Source organism: Girardinichthys multiradiatus, chromosome 20 (genome assembly GCF_021462225.1).
Source record: "Girardinichthys multiradiatus isolate DD_20200921_A chromosome 20, DD_fGirMul_XY1, whole genome shotgun sequence".
Lineage (NCBI taxonomy): Eukaryota > Metazoa > Chordata > Actinopteri > Cyprinodontiformes > Goodeidae > Girardinichthys > Girardinichthys multiradiatus.
In genome coordinates this window covers 25,021,647-25,042,253 of record NC_061812.1, presented here as the reverse complement: position 1 = coordinate 25,042,253, position 20,607 = coordinate 25,021,647, and the positions used below count along the sequence as shown (strand labels likewise).

The following is a 20,607-nucleotide window of genomic DNA, read 5'->3' as shown; positions in this document are numbered from 1 at the left end:
GTGTAATCGGAGAGTGCTTAGTTACAATTTGTGTTTATTACAAACAATCTCCATCTAAGGTGCTAATCTGCCTCAAGGAAAAAACCCTAAGATTTATAACTACATCAATAAATCATGTAAGCCACCTGTGCTGCCTTTAGATTGAACACCTCAAAGTTACAGTTGGGAGAGAAAAGAAGAGTTAGCTGACAACACAGACAGAGAGAGCTTAATCTGAAATTTCACAGTTTTTGGGCACTTTCTAAAGATGTACAGCATAATAAAATACTATCAGGGGAGCTTTATTTCAAACTAAAGTATCTGATCCACAGAGTGAAGTTTGCACAGAGGAGGAATTCACTTGAATTTGGTAGAAACAGATGACCTAAATGATGTGCTCCTCAGCCACTGCTGTCTTTTTATTGTAATGCCTATTGATGAATGTTTCAGTTTTTTCAGCAATCAGAAGGAAGCCTGTGATAACAGGGAGGTAAAAACATGTTCATCATTGTGAGGAGTCCTCAGGCATATGTTACCACTTATTTAGCTGAAAATACTTCAGGGGATAAGGAGATATTCATGCAGTAAGAATGATGAGTTTTATAGTCAAGTTCCTTCGTTGCTAAGACCCAGGGACCCAACACTGTAGTTTAAATTTTTGTGGTGATATGTCATTAGTTCAAAGTGGTCAAACAGGGTGGATTTTTCATATTTTCTTATGTTACAATCAAAACTGCCAATGAATGGCATTGAGATTTTCTGTGATATAACACCAAGTATTACATTACTCTGAAGTGAAAGGAAAAAGATAAATGCTGTGGAAACCTTTTGTATGTGAAAAATATGAAAAGCGTGGGGTCCGACTTTTACTCAACCTTGTTTACTCTAAGACCCCTAAAGAAAATCCAGTACAACGAACTGAACAAAGTACAGCTGTTTGCGATTTAATCTCAGTGTATATCCAGATGTTCTGTGACAGCCTCAGAAGAAACCCATTATCAGAAGACGTTTTATTTGCAGTTTACCACTAACCATGCAAATGACACAGCAAACTTGAGGAAGAAGGAGCTCTGCTCATGTGAGACCAAACATAAACACCTTGCCCAACATGCAAGGCATTATGTGTAGAGGAAAGCTAAAACTCCAACCTGAACACATCATCCCCTTTGTGATACATATTGCTGGCAGCATCATGCTGTGGGTTTTCTTGAGAATGTTCTTCCAACTGGATGACGAGCATAACTAAACATACTGCATGGCCAGTGCTACAGTGGAATGGTTCAAAGCATCTTCTTGTGTTAGAATGGTCCAGTCAAAGTTCAGACGTTAATCCAATTGAGAATCTGTGGTATTACCTGAAAATTTACAATAAATTCCTACATTTATTATAATATTGTTTATTAATACTTTGTATGTTATTTATAAGACATTTAAAGGTCCATTAAAATTCTAATATTTCATTTTCCCCATGCTTCCTAATGTTTCCTTTGAATAAAACCTAAACACATTAAGACTCAGTATAAATGTCTTTTATAAATGTCCTTTGCTTAAGGTTTTAGGTTGGAGGAGTCTGTATATATTGCATAATGTCTTCATATAACAAACATTTCCACCTAAAATGGGTCAGATTTCACCCAGATACAATGAGAATCCTGTTGGATGTGAACAGAATACTGAAAAGGAGAATTTAGCGCTCTGGGAACACTGAGCTCCCAAGCCTTGTTGCTGTAGCTCAGATCTGATGATGTCGATTTTTTCTTTGTTGCACATTTTAACATTTAAGACAAATATCTACTATTTATTATAATAATTAATGTTATGTTGTTAAGACTGGAAGCACAAATTATATTTTTCAGTCACTTTTGTATCAAAACTGTCAAATTTGCCTACAGTTTTAATTTGTGCACTCAAAATAGATCATAAAAAAGGATTACTTTCAATGTGTTATTTGAACAACAAAAATAAAAACAGAAGGAAGTGAGACATAATATATTTCATGTATTATGTTGTTTACATTAGGTTAAGGTCAGTCTCGTCTTCAGCTCAGCACTCTCTGGATTTGTTCTCTAATTAACTGTGCATTTCTCTCAGAGGGGGGACCATCAGGAAGACTGAGCAGCCAGTAATTAGTCTTCTCTCTCCCCAGGACATGACAGCAGCATTAACACATGGGGCCATCAGGGAGAGGAATAAAAGCAGAAGCCACATCCTTCCTCCCAGAGGGGGCAGGTGCAGTCATCCTGTCGGCTGTCGAGCATGTGAATGCCTTGCTTTGTTGCTGTTTAACAGTCTGTAGAGAACATGTGTCCTGACCTGTTAATTTTGGAAATCCTTGACTAACATGGAAAGGCAGAGTACACTTCAGAATCCTCCACAATGATTGGCTTTGCTATTAAAGATGTGTAAATGTTCTTAAAGTAAATTTGTCTTGTACAGCATTAGCCAAATCTGATGCTGGAAAGTTTAATTTATCCTGTGGTAAAGAAAAAATCCAACATTATTATTTTTTTATTCACCAGTGCAACACTGATTGGCACCCCTTCTGCAAATGCTGACAAATCCCTTTCTGCCAAATGGACAGTGCTCAGTCCTCTTTTACAATATTTCACAAGGTTGAGTGTACCCTACCCCACAGGCTTTCTATAGGACTTAGGCCCAGAGACCAGGGTGGCCATGGAAGAAGATTAATTATGTGTCAGACAGACCATTTCTGTCTTGATTCAGTCACATGTTTCTGTTTTGTGGCAGAGGCCAATACATTATTGTTTAAAATGTCCTGGTATTTTAAAGAGGTCATGATACCATGCACTCTAATAAGTTTTCCAGTATACTTAGGAAGAGAAACAGGCCCACAGCGTCACCACATTTCTGTTCAGAATTGCTGATTACTGTGGTCTCTGAGTAAATAAGAATTTCTCCACTTAACATCCCCTCTGGTTTCATTTGTGGGAAACCAGTAACAGATTCTGAGGCACAGTAACATTTCAAGTGTTGGACTATAAGAAGGACCCAGGCAGGGAGCTCAGACACAGAGATCAAACCTAGGTCATGCAGTCTGTCCATTCACCCTGCTGTGGTGTTCAGTTCCATCACTCACATAGCTCTCCTAAACATGAACAATCACCACAAGTATGCAAAAAAGAGAAATAAATCAGTTTCCAAATCTATTGAAGAAGTTGCCATGCATCCTAAAAAGCACCTCATTTGGACATGTGCAGCATTACAAGGTTCAGTTTCATGCTTGAGGGGAGAGCTGCTAAACCTCACAGATGTAGCAGTGAGTAAAAGAACATAAAGAAATCAGATCCTACAGTTGAATGGAGGCTCACTTTGCCATGTTGCTCTGCAGTCTACTGCTTCTGGCTATAATTGCAACCGAAGCCTTCTGTGATGGAAACAAGATTCTCCCTTAAACAAGGGATTAATTGTAGTCTGTCAGACACTGTGGTTTTGCTGGCACTGTACTGTACTATACTGGCCAACACATTCTCTTGCACTCATCCCCCACCTCCCAAGTCTTTGCAAATTCATGATCATCTGAACAAACAAAGAGTTGAATTGTGAAATGCAAAAATATAGGAAACAGATTACATTGTTCAGTTGCAGGTCATGAAAATAAATCAACTATTATCAACCACAATGAATGCAAATACTATATATAATGTATATATTATTGTATGATTTGTTCTTTTAAGTAACCTGCTAACCTTTTTTTTGTGTTAAATCACATTGTGAGCATCCAGTGCCAATCAAAAATAAACAGAAAACAACTGTTATTGGTGTCAGTTTCATGTGTTTAAACAACTCATATATGACAACAGTCTTGGCATGTTATTTATTGTGATAAAAGACTCAAATTAACAGAAAATTTTGGTATAAAATAAATCTTTCTTTCTTTCTTTTGCATATAGATTGCAAGTTCTCCACATGCATGCAAAGTACTCTGGTTTCCTAACACTGTCTAAAAAATATGCATTTTAGGTTAATTGGGGATTCTTATAAGAATTTAACTCCCGGAGTTTAATATTCAGATTAGCCTTAAAGCTCATTAGCTAAAATTATGGGCCTTGAAAAAAGACATGTAAGGATCTATGTAAGGTAAAAAAAAAGAAAGTATGCCTTCATATGTAACCTCAAAATTGTAGGTTTTAGAAACGGTTCACGAACTTGGCTTCACCTTTTTTAATAAATTAAGACAGTATGGAACACGTGGTTTGTGAGCTTCTTCTGAGGTGATATAATTTTTGAACATGGTTTAAACTCTAGAAATGGTAGAGGGTGTACTCTCTTTTTATCATGACTGGCGGTCGAATTTCAACATAAAGAAGAGATGAACACCAGATACTATATCTAGCAATATATAAAAAGTGCAAATCTAAAATACTTGAAAAACATTTACCTGAATGCCACATTTAAACCAGAGATAAAGACTAAAACTGAAGACTATATAAAACATTTTAAAATGTGCTGAGAGGAGAGCAGTCGGTTGGTGTTTCCTGACTGTCTTTTTGCACTGTCCGTCTTTTATTAAAAGACAACAAATGCAGATGGTGTCCAAAATTCTTTTATGAAAAACAAGCAGAAACAGATAAGTACCAGCAGATGAGTCTATGGATGAAATCCAAGCATAATGAGAATGAAAAGGCAGGTGAGTCTACGATCTGCTGGAGAGTTAATGTCAGAGTATGGACTTTAAAGCAGGGAATGAGAGACAAATAGGCACACTCGGTAAGGAAAAAAGGAAGGAAAAGTAAAAAAAAAAAAAAAAAACCACATTAATTAAATAAACAATAACACAGACTTAAAAAAGTATAGTGGTGGAAAGAACGTTTTATTATTGGTATGGCAAGAAGACCTTTACCGATGACCTTAATGGACTGTTTGGGGTGTATTCAGTGAGCATCTCAGCAACAAAAGAGTCAAGAGTTTAAATAAATTAAATCTTTCCAATTAAATATTTCCAGTCATCAATAGCAACGACAGATTTCTTCTGCTTTTCCTTTTTTTTTTTTTTTTTGTCGCAGTGTTTCAGATCATCGAGCAAATGTAAGAAAGCGTCAAAAAGAAAAATGCAGTTTTCATGTACTAACAGGGAAAAGGTATTCAAAACAACCTGGCCATGTGGGAAAATCCCATTGTTAACAAGACTTCCATCCATCCATCCATCAACCTGATGATGATCCATCCATCCATCCATCCTATAAACAGCTCAAAGTTAATATCTTGTGATATGTAATTTATTAAGGGGTTGTTCTGGGTTGTACATTTTTATTCAAACAGTTGCTATTTATTTATTTATTTATTTAAACATTCACTCGGGAAAGGGTTGGTGGTCATAGATCCAAAAATAAAGCAATGGCAAATCTCACGTGGCTCTGAAGAGATAAATAAAGCCCAACTAGATGCTGCTGCTGCTCTGTTGCCTGGTGAGCGTGAGCGCGCATGGATAGGGGAGAAACGGAGAGAGAGAGCTGTCGTGAACGCGCCAGCCTATGTGTTGGTTGGTGTGTGTGAGAGAAAGAGAGAGAGAGAGAGTGTGTGTGTGAGTGGGAGCAGGAGCAGAGACTCTGCAGTGTCTTGAGAGGCAGCTGCAGTAGTGCATCTCCCACCACCGTCCGCGATGCTTCCGCTGATGATGCCCGCCTCCTCCGCCTTCACCTGACCGCAGAAACCGAAATGAAGTCGTCGGGAAACTGATCCGGACGTTCACACCTGCTCGCTCGGTGTATCCCACCCCCACCCCCTCGCTCCTGTCTCTTGGTTCTCCGAAACCCCCCCAGGAGACAGTAAGGAGCGCTTCATCCACGCACCCAAAGCTAGTTGGCAAAATGTTTTATTTTTTATGGAAAATGGCGATAGGAAAAAGACCTCGCAGCATCGTCTGTTTAGTATCAGTACAAATTCTCCTGATTTTCAGCGCATCGTGGCCTGGAGCAGAGGGTCTCACATTCCCACAGCAATATACGTAAGTAACCCTGACTGGGAGAAAGGAACAGGAAGCAACTTTGAGCTCGACCACAGAAGAGATGTAACTCAGTCAGTCTGCTTCGTTTTCTGCTGTTACATAATTGTATGCTGTGTTGTTGGTGACTTCCATTAATATACACGCAGTGCTCTGAAAGGTGTTGTCCACACTGTGGCTCAGCATACAGCAGAGATCTTTACGCACCATTTGCAGGGAAATGTAGGCAATAAGATCTCAAGCATGCAGAACCCCCCTCTATAAAGTCTGTTTATTAAGTTTTATCTGACAGTAATGGAAAATAGTTTAATCTTCCCTGTGACTTATCCTTATATTTCCATATGATGAGTTACATCTTTGATTAGTTGCTGATCTTGACATTTTGCCTTCTACCAACTGTGTAGAGTTTGAAATACCGCTCATAAATCCATTTTAGTTAGGTCTGGGAGATGTGCTGAATTGCAAATTGAGCTGGTTTCGATTAGTTTAGATTCTGAGATATAGATTAGATTTTTTTCGGAGCTGTAAAACTTAAAAAGCATTGTGCAAAGCAATTTTTCCATATATTTACCACTGGAAAAAATGCTTTTCAGTGCTCAAGAAAGGTGTGGTTTTCCTCCCTTCTTCCTGCTGAAAACTGTTCCCCAATTTCCCCATTTTCTTCCTTTTTTTAAATGAACCTCTGCTCTTTGTTCCCAACCTTTAACTCGTTACTGTTGAGTACAGCTGGCGCCTTGCTTTGGACCGCAGTTCTCTGTCAGCCCTCCTCCAGGCTCAACAACCATGCTGCTCTGAGGAGAGGAAAGGAGCAGATGGTCAACTCATCTTCAGGGTTCATGACGAAGGATTTCTGGCCAATCACAACTGGAGATCTGAGGTGTATTTACCAGTTAGAACAGGGAGCTGTAAATCATATGGGTTGTTGATCACTAAAGGTGTGTGTGTGTGTGTGTGTGCGCGCGTGTGTGTGTGTGTGTGTGTGTGAAAGAGAGTGTTTTATGATGAATTAGGGTGTTGGAAATAGTGTATAGTCAATGCTTTCTCTTCCTCCTCCCCTTTCTTCTCTGGTGGTTTTTCTGCTGAGTGCTCTAAAACAGCTACCTTGCCCTGCACCCAAGGTGTCTTCATGTAAGCTAAGTGAAGCAGAGACGCTTCTCCAAAGAACCTCCTTAAAACTAGATAGATAGATAGATAGATAGATAGATAGATAGATAGATAGATAGATAGATAGATAGATAGATAGATAGATAGATAGATAGATAGATAGATAGATAGATAGATAGATAGATAGATAGATGATACTAACTCTATCTGGATTTAACTTTGACCACGTTTCCTTGTCCATGCATGATGCTGCCACCACCATGTTTCACTGTGAGGATGCTTTGTTTAGGGCAATGCACAGTGTTTGTTTTCTGATACACATAGCATGTTGGCTAGAAAGTTACGTCTGGGTCTCATCTGATGTTTGCTGTGTCTCCTGCATAGCTTGTGGAAAACTGCAGACTGCACGTCTTACGGTTTCCTTCATCCCTTCTACAAAGCCGTCAGTGGTGGAGTGCTCTGGTTCTCCACAACTTTTTCCCTGACCTGTTTGCTACGCTACTTGGTCTCCATTGTGCTGTTTGATCACTAATGGTTTCTAACAACCCTCTGAGGTTTTCACAGAACAGCTGGATTTATACTGAGAATATATTACACAGGTGGACTGTATTTACTATTTAGGTGACTTCTGAGAGGCTGGAGTTTATTTGTGCGTAGAGTAAAGGGGTCTAAATACTAATGCACACCAATTTTTCATATTTTTATTTATTAAAATGTTGTAAGCCATCTATTCATTCTAATTCACAATTATGCACTTTGTGTTGGTCTATACCAAAAAGTCCCTATACAAATAATTTAGGGTTTGCAGTTGTGACATAACAAATTGTGGGAAAAAAGTTCAAGACATACGAACTCTTTTGCAAGGTGCTGGTGATTGTTGTAGGATATAGTCTAAGAAATTGTGTATGTATAACCATTTTTCTGTAATAGATTTAATGCTGTAAAATGGAAATTATAGATAATATCCTCATTTGCATTTATTTAAAAAGAACATCTCTCTTAATATTGTTAACGATATACTCAACAATCTATACATCTGCTAAGCCTCATTAGGGGTTGTTGTGGCTCAGGTATTGAATAGTTGTTGCAAGGTGGGAGCTTTTTGTGGAAATCAGATGCTTTAATTAGAATAAATTAATCAAGCTTCCAGGATTGAAGACATTTAGTAAATCTGGAGAATTTTCTGTACAGGGCTGAAATGTAACAGTGAGTTCCTTTGTCCTTCAACCCGAAGGCAGCGTTGCATTTAAACAAAAGTGACTCTAATGAAAAAGGCAGCAATTTTAGAGCCATTTATGAAAAGTCCTGGCAATGGAGACTGTTCATCAATGCATACCCAAATGTGAGATAATCTGCCTAAACACAAAGAAAAAAATACAAACAAGGTGCAAAACCCATGCTATCTTTTGTGGTCTGTAGTTTAGTTGATTTTGCAATGAAGCAGTGGAGATGGTTGGCAGATAAGGATTCCCCATGGGTGATAATGATTGTAATCTGTAGTGAGATTAGGGTGCTAGAAGACAGCCTGGAGAGAGAGAAGTATGCCCTGAAGAGAAGAGGAATGAAAGTCACTAGAAGCAAGACAAAATACATGTGTGTGAACTAATGAAAGTGGACGAGTTTAAGTATCTGGACTCAACCATCCGAAGCAACAGGTGGTCCACAAAAAAGGTGGAAGAAGGGAATCCAAGCAGGCAAAATGAATGGAGATTCTGTTACAACCATTTTTAAATAAAATGTGTGGGTTTCATGATGATATCACATCGGAACAAAATGTACCCTGCAGGTGTGATTTTCAACATAGAAACATTTGCAATTTTATTGAAACTAAAATAATGTCAGTTAATCAGTCATTTTTCTACCGCTTCTTCTAAGTGCTCTGTATAGTGTTAGTCATGGTCAGTAAACAATTGCCAGTGTATATAATAAATAAATAATAGTTGACATTTTAACAAATAAAAACCTCTATATAAAGGATTTAAATGTTTATATATGTAAATAAGCTTCTATAACAGCACAGGCACAGAACAGAAGCAAAACCTTGTTCAATCTATGCCATGTCTGAAAAAAAGGAAAAGGAGATCCAACCCAGTTCTAGTATGTATAGTTGATAAATTAAATAACGGCATGCCTGATAAAGTGGCTGGTGAGCGTAGATGTTCGGACTGTATGACTGCAAAACAAGCCACTATCATCAGCCCTCCACCACTGTAAATAAAAGTTTGTATGAAGCATTTGTGCTAATATGTAAATGTATTTATCTGTGTAACTCACGTAACTTGCATGTATTTTCTAATTCACATTTTGCATGTAGAGAGACATATTAAAGTGTAGCCCAGGGGCAATTACATCTCTCACATTTTTTCCCTAAAAAAGTCAGCAGCTTCTTTCTTAAAATCTATTATTTATGACCCGTCAACGAACTGTCTATTTTTATGTAACCCTTGTAGTTCAAAATACTGTCAGGATCCACTGTTGGCCCTTGGGCGATTATGCATTATAAATCAGGCCCTCGCTGAAAATACTGTAAACACCTTTCTGCAGTGTGACATGTAGTAAACCTGCAGTTCTGCTGTTAAACTTGCAAGTCTTTTCATAAGCATTACAACTAAAATTAAAACTAACAAAACTAACAGCTTTATCTTAAAAGGTTTTAAAGCTGATCAGAGTGGTTTCACATATTTCTGGTTTTGGATTAGAAAACAGTCACTCGTTTATTATTTATTGAACGCTTTGATTTCATCAGACTATGTGGGTGATGTTTTTTCGATCAGTACTCAAAAACTAACCCTCATGACTGGGATGTATTTTTTTAAGTGTTATTCTGAAAATATCCAGTTTTGCCCCATATTGTTTTGTGAGGAGAAGGGAATGCTGTTTGCTTCTGATTTGTTTTAGAGCATTACGTTTTTTTACAGCTGCCTCAAGCGGAAGATTATTTCACTTTTAAATTTTGCACGGCCACGACATTCAGCTGCATCTTCACAATGGGCCATTACAGAGGTAGGGTCAAGTTAAAAAAAAGCTAGCTTGAGCTACACACTTTTTGCTCTCCTTTGGAACTTTCTAAATACCCAGAGCTCTTTTCACAAGAAATGTTAGAAAATAAAGTAACACTGTAATAGGGCCAGTGTTTTCATTATCAGATCTGAACTTTGTATTTCAGCTCAGCTAGAATAAAAAAAAGAGAGGAGGTATGATTTGTAACGTCTGAAAGGCTGTATCTTTCTGTGGAGCTGGGTGAGCTGAGAGAAGATTTGTGCCTCATCCTACCGTAGGAATAAGCCCAGCAAGGCATTAATCTGTTATGTTGTCTTGTAACTGCTCCAAGCTGTCTGACTGATAATGAATCCACTCTCTGGGCACTTAAAGCACCCAGGGTAGTTCTCCGGGCATGAGGCTGTGTTTCCTGGTTGAACTATCAACTATGTTCAGTTCTCAGAAGATGAAGGTTAAAACTGTGGAGGATACCAATAATTAGAAGGTGTTGTTCACCTTTACTAATGCAGCAACAAATATTCTCCATGTTTGTTTTTCTGCTGAGGACAGAATGACACAGTTTAAATCCTCTTTTAATGTCTTTTTATTTTCTCTGCTTCTACATGGCTCACACCTCAAGATGATGTTAACAAATATAAAAGATGTTAATTCTTACACTGTAAGATTGTTCTGATTTGATGTGTAAAAATGTGTGGGTTGCAGTGAAATTGCAGAATACTGTAGGATGTGATTATGCTCCTGCATTATATATTAAAATAGCACAAACGAGGATAGTAGGCTGTGTGTGTAAAATAATTGAGAAAGATCATTAGTATGAGTTTAACTTATTACGTGTTCATGTGTTGATACCAAGAGAGAAATTCTTTACCATTGCTGCTGCTATTGGTCCATTTCCCTAGCCTGCAGCTATTTTTATAAGTTTATACAGCCCTTACAGTTTTCCACTTTTTACTTTACGACTACAAACCTATGTGTGTTTTAGTTGGATTTTATGTGATAGTTGTGAACTGGACAGACACAGACCAAAGGACACTTTTTTTCCACAGCCCATACTTTGGTTAATGACCATTTGCTGCAAGTCATTTGGGGCGTGTACAGCCATGCAAAAATAGAGTTACATTTTGCAGGTCAGTTTAAAGTCTTGCCCCAGATATGCAATAGGATTTATTTCTAGACTTTGACTGGACCGTTCTATATGAATCATAATCAGCATCAACTTTATTGGCCATGTTTGTGAGCACAAACAAGGAATTTGACTTTGGTCTCAAAGTATATCAGCATCAGTCCAAACAACCACAATGTATAAAAACACGTTAATAAATAAAGACAAGGAGCAGTATGTACAAGTATGTTTGTTTTAGTTTTATTGTATAAAAGAAGAGGGAGGACGAGTTGTGATGGAGCAGTGTGCTTATTTGTTTCAAGGCGAGTGGCTGACTACCCTGGTTGTGAGGTGATCATTTTGTTCAACAGAGAGATCGTCTGGGGGAAGAATCCCTCTTTGTGGCGGCTGGTTTTTGCCATTAGTGTTCTGTAGCACCGACCTGACGGTAAAAGTCTAAATATCCTGTGACCAGGATGTGTGGAGATGACAGAGATGTCAGCTGCCTTTTCCTGATCCTAAACCTGTACAAGTCTTGGATAGAGGGAAGATCAGCCTCAATGATCCTCTCTGCAGACATAATTGTTTGTTGCAGTTTGGACCTGTCCTGTTTTGTAGATGAGCCCAAACCAGACTGAATGATGGCAGTGAAGAAGATGATCAGCAACTCCTGTGGAAGGTTGTACTTCTTGAGTTGTCGCAGGAAGTACAGTCTCTGCTGGGACTTCTTCTGAACAGTGTCTATGTGTGAGGACCAGCTTAGGTCTCAAGAAAGGGTGCTCAGTGTTGTTGGAAATGGACTGAATTTATATAGTGCTTTTCGATTCATACTAAATACTCAAACCACTTAACGCCAGAGCCACATTTACTCATCCTTAATTGCTAATGTGCACACATATTCATACAGTAGACAACCTGGGGTTAAGTACAGGGGTTGGACAATGAAACTGAAACACCTGGTTTTAGACCACAATAATTTATTAGTATGTTGTAGGGCCTCCTTTTGCGGCCAATACAGCGTCAATTCGTCTTGGGAATGACATATACAAGTCCTGCACAGTGGTCAGAGGGATTTTAAGCCATTCTTCTTGCAGGATAGTGGCCAGATCACTACGTGATACTGGTGGAGGAAAACGTTTCCTGACTCGCTCCTCCAAAACACCCCAAAGTGGCTCAATAATATTTAGATCTGGTGACTGTGCAGGCCATGAGAGATGTTCAACTTCACTTTCATGTTCATCAAACCAATCTTTCACCAGTCTTGCTGTGTGTATTGGTGCATTGTCATCCTGATACACGGCACCACCTTCAGGATACAATGTTTGAACCATTGGATGCACATGGTCCTCAAGAATGGTTCAGTAGTCCTTGGCAGTGACGCGCCCATCTAGCACAAGTATTGGGCCAAGGGAATGCCATGATATGGCAGCCCAAACCATCATTGATCCACCCCCATGCTTCACTCTGGGCATGCAACAGTCTGGGTGGTACGCTTCTTTGGGGCTTCTCCACACCGTAACTCTCCCGGATGTGGGGAAAACAGTAAAGGTGGACTCATCAGAGAACAATACATGTTTCACATTGTCCACAGCCCAAGATCTACGCTCCTTGCACCATTGAAACCGACGTTTGGCATTGGCATGAGTGACCAAAGGTTTGGCTATAGCAGCCCGGCCGTGTATATTGACCCTGTGGAGCTCCCGACGGACAGTTCTGGTGGAAACAGGAGAGTTGAGGTGCACATTTAATTCTGCCGTGATTTGGGCAGCCGTGGTTTTATGTTTTTTGGATACAATCCGGTGAGCACCTGAACATCCCTTTCAGACAGCTTCCTCTTGCGTCCACAGTTAATCCTGTTGGATGTGGTTCGTCCTTCTTGGTGGTATGCTGACATTACCCTGTATACCGTGGCTCTTGATACATCACAAAGACTTGCTGTCTTGGTCACAGATGCGCCAGCAAGACGTGCACCAACAATTTGTCCTCTTTTGAACTCTGGTATGTCACCCATAATGTTGTGTGCATTTCAATATTTTGAGCAAAACTGTGCTCTTACCCTGCTAATTGAACCTTCACACTCTGCTCTTACTGGTGCAATGTGCAATCAATGAAGACTGGCTACCAGGCTGGTCCAAATTAGCCATGAAACCTCCCACAATAAAATGACACGTGTTTCAGTTTCATTGTCCAACCCCTGTACCTTGCCCAGGGACACATCGACATGTGACAGAGTAATTGAACAAACAGCTGTCTAACGATATCTCAATGGCAAGAGGACTATGCTTCCCATTCAGCCCCAGTCGCCCCAGTAACAAGTAACAGTAAAAATTCATGTTACTTGTCCATAGAAAAATAAATTAGTCTTCTACAACTATAGATGACCAAAATAGCATTTTTCTCACTTCATCTTTTAAAATAAACTCTAGGAATGGATGTCACATTGCCAGAGTGAGTCACAGGCTGGACTTCACTTTTTGTGATAGGTTGGGTGACTACATGCACAGTGCTGCCAGTATTTTCAGACCACCGGGGTGCCATGCGGCATTTAATGAGCAATATTTTCCATCTGGACACCATAAAGGTATAACTGGGTAGGTGCTGCTGTAACAGTTGTCCTTTTGAGGTCTTCATGGGTCTCTGCATGGCCCTGATTTAACATAACCAGTAACGGGTTGGTTAACTGTGTCAATAAAAGGGTGGTTTAGCTTTTTTGAAGTGGGGTCGTATGGTGTACTTATGAGTAGCCAATTACTTACCTGCAATATATAGCAAATAATTAGAGTAATCTCAGTTTGGAGAATCAAGATGATGGTTCCTATTATAGAGTGAGGCTTACAGCTACGCGGATCAAATGACCAACATATGGACCCGTATGTGGCAAACACAATTTCATAGAGTCTTTTGCATGCAAACTCTCAATGTTCAATTTAGAGTGGGCTAAACCTAACGTGCATGCTTTTGCACTGTTGGTGGAAGCTGGATTACACTCAGATCTTTATCTCTACTGTTTAAACAGGTAAGATATTAACTACTATAATATCTACCTCACATATCTCACTTCAGAAATAACTAGTTTTAAGTGGTTTGGTTTCCTGGTTTTAATTTTTTTAAAGATTGTTGGTGGATCTAGTCTTCCATTTTAGGTTGTTTCTCTCTGTAGGAAATATTTAAAATCCTTTGATGTTGCACAGTTTTTTGTCTTGACTTCATGAACTTATTTGTATGTTTAACTATAATAACATAAGTCATCTAGTTGTGTTTTTGTCACCCTTGGATGTTTTGGATCACCACACGATTTTGTCATTAAAGATACCATGATACAAAAATCATTTTTGAAACGATCAAGGGAATCAATCATTCATCAAGGGAAAAAAAAATCTATCCAAACTAACATGGCCCTATGCAAAAACAGCTGATTGTGCTGCCCTGAACTGCCTTCAAGCATTTGCGATAACTGGTGCTGAGTTTTTTACATCAGTGTAGGGCAGTCTGCATAAGGTCATGCCACAGTATTTCAATCAGATTTAAGTTTTAACTTTGACTAGGGCAATCCAAAGCCATTCAGAGGTGGACTTGGTGTGTTTGGTGAGCAAAATGTATGGTTACCTTAGTTCCAGAAAGTTGTGCTGAAGCAGCAAAGCAGTCCCAGAGCAGCACACCACCACCACCATGTTTGACTGATGAGGTTCCTTTCTAAAATTTAACAGCACGTGTAATGGGATGAACACCTCCGATAAAGTTCTACTTTTGTTCTGTCAGTCCAGAGACTATTTTCCCAAAAGATCTTGGGGATCATTAAGGTGTTTTTTGGCAAACAGCTTCTTGGGGATGGACCTCTTGTTTTTTTTTTTTTTAGATCTTTAAAGGTTTTGGCACCGGAACTCTCCCAGGGATGCTATATTTGTCCAGTTTCCTTCTTATTGTTAAATCTGGTGTATCAGTCCTTAGATGTGTAACTGCTTTTTGTGATCCATCACTTGTCATTCTTGGGAGCCACCAACACACAAACTCACATGTATCCTGTTAATCTGTTTTTTTGTTGTGTGACAGTCAACCTCTGATGTTTATCCGCAGGATAATGCACTGGGCCAGGCGGATCGAGCAGGAGATTGACAGAGTCTTTCAGCACATCACTGGAGCTCAGCAGCTGAAAGGGGTGAGTGTGTCTTTTGAATTCTTACTCATTGCCGTGCAGCATAAACTCAATATGCAATGCATTGAGCAGAGGAGGTCAGTATGGTAAATAGCCACGAATCCATTAAGCTCCAGAGCTGCAGCTAAATAGATGCATTAAAAACAAGAAAACAATTCCATTCTTATTCATTTATTATGTATTTATTTATCTGTTTATTTCTTGTTTTAATAAGTTTTTTCTAGGACCTCTTTCAGAGCCACAAAGAAAAGCACAAATTTTTCATTGAGGTTACTTAAATGTCTTCCTAATAGCTTTAATGTTTTAGCAGTTTTCAGAATAAATGCTTTGTTTTTTAGGTGTAACAGCCAAATCTTGCTGAACTCATGTTTATTTTCAGTAATTGCCGTTCTTGCACATATTTCTGCAATGCTACAGTGATGCCTGAACACACGTTTACAGTGGTTGAATTTAGAAGATTTGGCATTATCCTTCATGACCTTTTGAGCCTATTAACTCCTAAAATCATGAATAACAAGACATTTTACTCTCTAACATCTGCATTTAATGAATGTTGACATTACATCATAGGAACCTGAATCCTAAAGCTACATATCCTCTAAATTGATTTCCATATCAGCTTTTATTGGTGTCAGGCATTTCCTGAAAATTAGACAGCATCAGTCATCATAATAAGACCACAACCCCAGAATGTTTTAGTCATGAACCTTTCCAGCTTCTTTAGGACATCCGTGGATTTTTTCTCTATGACCAGTTCAAAAAGTAGGTACAAAGATTCTGCAAAAAATCCACTGTTCATTGAAGTATTGAAAAAAAAAATGAAGAATGAAGACCACACCACAACATGAAAAATCCTCCAAATGGCCTCTGCAGGGTCTTGGAGACGTCTTTTGGGGGCCATCAAGAGGGCAGTGCAACCTCATTACGTGTGCAGCAAGAGTTTCTGAACCACTTTAGGGATGCGTAAAGCTTCTGTGATGAGTAAAAACAGTGGTTGCTTATCCATGTTGTATGTTCCACCAGGGTGGTTTAGTCATCACAGAATCTGAAGCATTCGTTGCCACACTGGCCTCATGCCTGGTTTACAATCTCATCATGACCACAATGGGGTGGCAACACTCTTAGTAGCTCATTTTACAGTAATGCTTTTGGGACTGCAACTGCTACGAACACTCTGGCTGCAACAAAGAGGATCTTCCCAAGCAGCTGGAACACACAATCGATGCTCTCCTATAAAACAAAACAAATGTGCCATGCTCGTGTCTCTTGTACATAAAGAACAGTATGCACTACTCTCCCTGTGGAATAAGAAGTACGCAGTAGTGGTTTCCTGTTGGAAGGCAGGAAAGCACTACTGCGTACTTCTTTCCAGCCAAATTTTCTTTTAGATTGCTGGAGAACTGGAGGAAGTTGTGAGTTCTTTAGGCTGCAGTATAAACTCAAAAAAGATTTGTCATGCTGTCAAAGAGAAGTCTTGACATCTTACTATGTAGTAAAGAGGGATAAGGAGGAGTAGCATTGCTTTAGAATGACATGCGTTGGAAAAATTGACAGTATATACCAAGAACTAAGTGTAGACTAGAGGTTTGCCTTTAAACTGAAGTGAGGTTTTCCAAATTTGCCGCCATCCTGGAGATCCTGGATCCGTTTTCCACTGGCCCCACTTTACTCAGTCCTCTTTGTGAGCATTTTCATTACTGATTTTTCCTTACCTACTTTTTGGATGTGAACAGACTACTGTTCACTGATTGGCCATCAGACCAGGAGAAATGAGAAGGTTTTCGAAGAGGTAGTGCAGGGAAAAGTTAATAAAGCTGAAGAGTGACTACAATAATATTAAGGATCACAATGACTAAAGCGAAATATAATTTTACTATTTATAAACCATTCACCATGCCTGAAGGCTGAAAGAAACAAAAAAGGACACCTTGTCAGCTTTCTCAATTATACGCAGACGGTGTGCTGTTTCTAATAACATCCCAAATCAGCCAATCAAAAATAAAATCAGCTGTTCAGACACACAAACATTTCCCACAAAACAATACCAGCATGAAAGAGCGTGTTTGGTTTGGACATTTATTGACGGTCTTTAAGCAAACCACCATCTGCAGGAGGAGGGAGCAGATAAAGAGCAACTGCCTGTAATCAGACTGCCTGCATCGGGTCAAATGAGAGAAAGTTCCGCTGAATCTGTGGAGCACAAATATCCAATATCTGACCTAAAACTAACTTCACTGCGGTCAGAAGTCAACGGTTTTGCACTTTTAAATCCTTCTCCTGGTTATTGCAATGGCTGAGACAAAAACGTCCTCATAAAGCTCAGAATTTTAACTCCTCCAGGCAAACTTTGGAGGATTAGCAGTCCAGACAGCAGTGTCTCTCCTCTCCACTTCTCCTGTCACACCTCCCTCACATTAAAACCCCTGAGCCTTATTTTATAAGTTCTGGCTGGGCTGGTTCCAGAAAACAATGCCAGTAGATTATTTTATACATGAAAAAAACATATATAAGACATTCTTGCATATACAATAATACAATTTGGTTTTCGTTTATTTATGTTTCCATTTCTATTTTCCTTAACCAATTTGCTTATTGTTTACCCAGTAAAGAATTTAATACACCTATAACAAAGACCAGGACAGCTGACCAGGCCTTTTAGTCTTGATGAAAAAACATGGCAGGATAGGATAAGGTAATAAAGGTAATTTGAAATACACGGGTTCTGTTGTACATTAAATCATTTATCCTTGGTTAGATTTTCCAGGTCCTCCTCAAAATAATGAACATTTAAGCATGATAAGGGCTCTTTAAATGTACACTTTTAACGGTGAGAGCCACTTTGCCCATGTTTTTTGAAAAATTATATCCTAAAACATCCTTGCACATTGCGTTGTTGCAAAATCATTTATTCTTTTTTGCATTAGTTTTGTTACTATATATTTTCTAATGTTCTGACGGCTTTTTTGTAGCTACACAGCCCATTATATATATATATATTTTATAAGAAACATTGTATAATATAATTATACATTTCCTATGTGTAGTCTGAATCTTACCTACAGATTAAGTAGACCTTTCGAGAAATAATAACATATCTGTCTTCTAATCAATATTGTCTGTATTGGTCTCCAACAAGAGATCAAAAACGACACAAATCCAATGTGTTTTCTGTGATTTTGTTGTTAAAATAGCATTTATAATATGTGCTAAGAAAACATTACATATTATTTGAACTATAAAACTGCAGATGAAGTCCCAGCTAACGCTTACTCAGTTATTTAACATCTGCTGTGTTTCACTTGATGGTGGGGGGAGATGCCCAACAAACAGAATCAGAGATCATATGCCGGAGGCCAGAACGCCATGCTTTGGAGAGGTGTGTGGGGGCGTTGCCTCAGCAGAGATCATCGCCACGTGTCCTTTTTGTTTGTGTCACTGCGGAGCAGATGGTCAGCCTGCAGTAAAGCCTTGATGTGACACTCACTTCTTCATTAGGTTCTCATCAATCTATGCTTGCATCTGAAATATGCTGGATATGTTAAAGAAATTGCTTATCCAGCCTTAGGAAGTGTTTTAGCTGAAACAAAAGAAACTGCACCAGGAACACCAGGAATAAATAGACAAATCCTGTGTTTGAACTACCCTGTCCTTCACCATATGGAGGCTACTGTAAATAAAGCTGTTAGTCTCAGGTATGATTTGTGATTTTTCCTTGTCAGAAAGCTAATTAGTATTTTACCTTAGTCTGTCACCATAGTAACTGATGCTGGAGACCTAACCTGACTGTTTACTCGAAAGTTTGTTGCTGTTGGGAGCTTGTGGATTAGAAACTAACATTAAATTCTTGTCTAATGAACTAAAAGATTTACAAGGTTTTTATCCAGCAGAGATGCAGAGAGCATCATCAATTACAAACCAAATCCCATCATGTGGCCATATTTACATCCACCTTGATCTTATAAAATATTTTGAGAATTGTTTATAATAACTAGCCAACTATTCCATGTTGACTGTTATGGAGGCTGGATGTTTTACAGTATATATATTATATTGTAGATATTGCTTCTGTTCATTTGTACAGAGTGTACTTTTATATTTTTTTCTTTATGTGTACCTTTGTGTAGAAATTATTGCAGCATTTGGCGCCTTCTGTTGCAGCACCTTCTTGCAAGGTGTTAAGAAATACACAAAGCATGATTTTCAAAATATATGTTGCGAAATCAATGTAGGTATAAAACATCTGTGTTGTTGCTTTAGAAAAGTAAGCAATTATTTCTCCTCCAACTATGATTATTATTTGATAAGAATCTAATGTAAGGAACAGACAGCCTGCAGATATCACTTGATACCATCATCGCTATTTTTTCTGTCACATCCGTCCTCAGCCTGGCTCATTAATATATTCTCCACAGAACCGATTTCTCCACAGATGGGACATAGTTCACAGAAACTCCCTGTTCATTACTGCATATTTCTATCCTTGTTTCAAGGTCCAGTAAAGTGTCTGGTCGGCACAGAAACCTGACGAAAGTCCTGCAGTTCGTATTAAGAATTCTTTCATTGTAAGAAAACTTTCACAATCTGTGCCAAATCCATCCATACACTCCTCTCCACCCACTCTCTTTCTGCATGACACACTAGGCATGTTTACATGGACACAAGTATTTGGATTAAAGGGCAGATCGGAATAAAAATGCGTCATGTAAAAACGGCAATCAGAAGATTCTGATCTGAATTGGCTCAATCGGAAATAAATTGTATAAGCGATGGTTTATGCTGATCCACAATTCCATCAAAACACTTGTTCCAATCGTCCCATTCTGACTGGGGCAAAATGACCTGACTGCGCACATGTGCCCTATGTCAACGTGATGCATTTCTACCTTTAGTGGCAGGAAAATTTGGAGGGATGCTAATTTCCTCCCGCTCTCTCATCTTGTAATGCAGTAACAGCAACATCACGTATTGCTGAGACTGTAGTTTAATTATGGAAAGCACTCAGAACCAACACACTTCTGCGTTTGTTTGTCTTTTTTTCAGCCCAAGTGGAAGTACAATTTATTCGGTTGTTTTGGGGAAATTTGACAACAGCGCATGTCAACGTGCTTCTCTTTTGAAATAATCGTGAAACATGCAAATGTCTGGGTTTTGGTTTGTGTGTGTGTGTTTTTGTGTTTCCAACATTGTGTTCAGTTTCCCAGATGGTACTGGAGTTCTCAGGTGCACTGGTGGACAGGTGCGTCTTGTTCTGCTGATTGCTTGGAGGAGTATTTAAGCAGGAGGCTGCCAGCACTTTGATGCGAGAGT

The 20,607-nt window shown here is 38.9% G+C and overlaps 1 protein-coding gene across 3 annotated transcripts in view; it reads left to right on the top strand.

Moving 5' to 3' along the window:
- The first annotated feature begins 5,488 nt into the window (after positions 1-5,488).
- Positions 5,489-20,607, top strand: part of cacna2d2b (calcium channel, voltage-dependent, alpha 2/delta subunit 2b) — a 57,930-nt gene continuing 42,811 nt past the window's right edge. For 2 of the 3 annotated variants that reach the window (XM_047347836.1, XM_047347835.1), the window contains exons 1-2: positions 5,489-5,944; positions 15,222-15,303. In XM_047347836.1, coding sequence (XP_047203792.1) covers positions 5,808-5,944; positions 15,222-15,303 — 219 coding nt within the window. In that variant the 5' untranslated portion in view covers positions 5,489-5,807. The remainder of the gene's footprint in view (positions 5,945-15,221; positions 15,304-20,607) is intronic. The other variant, XM_047347834.1, reaches the window with a different exon arrangement.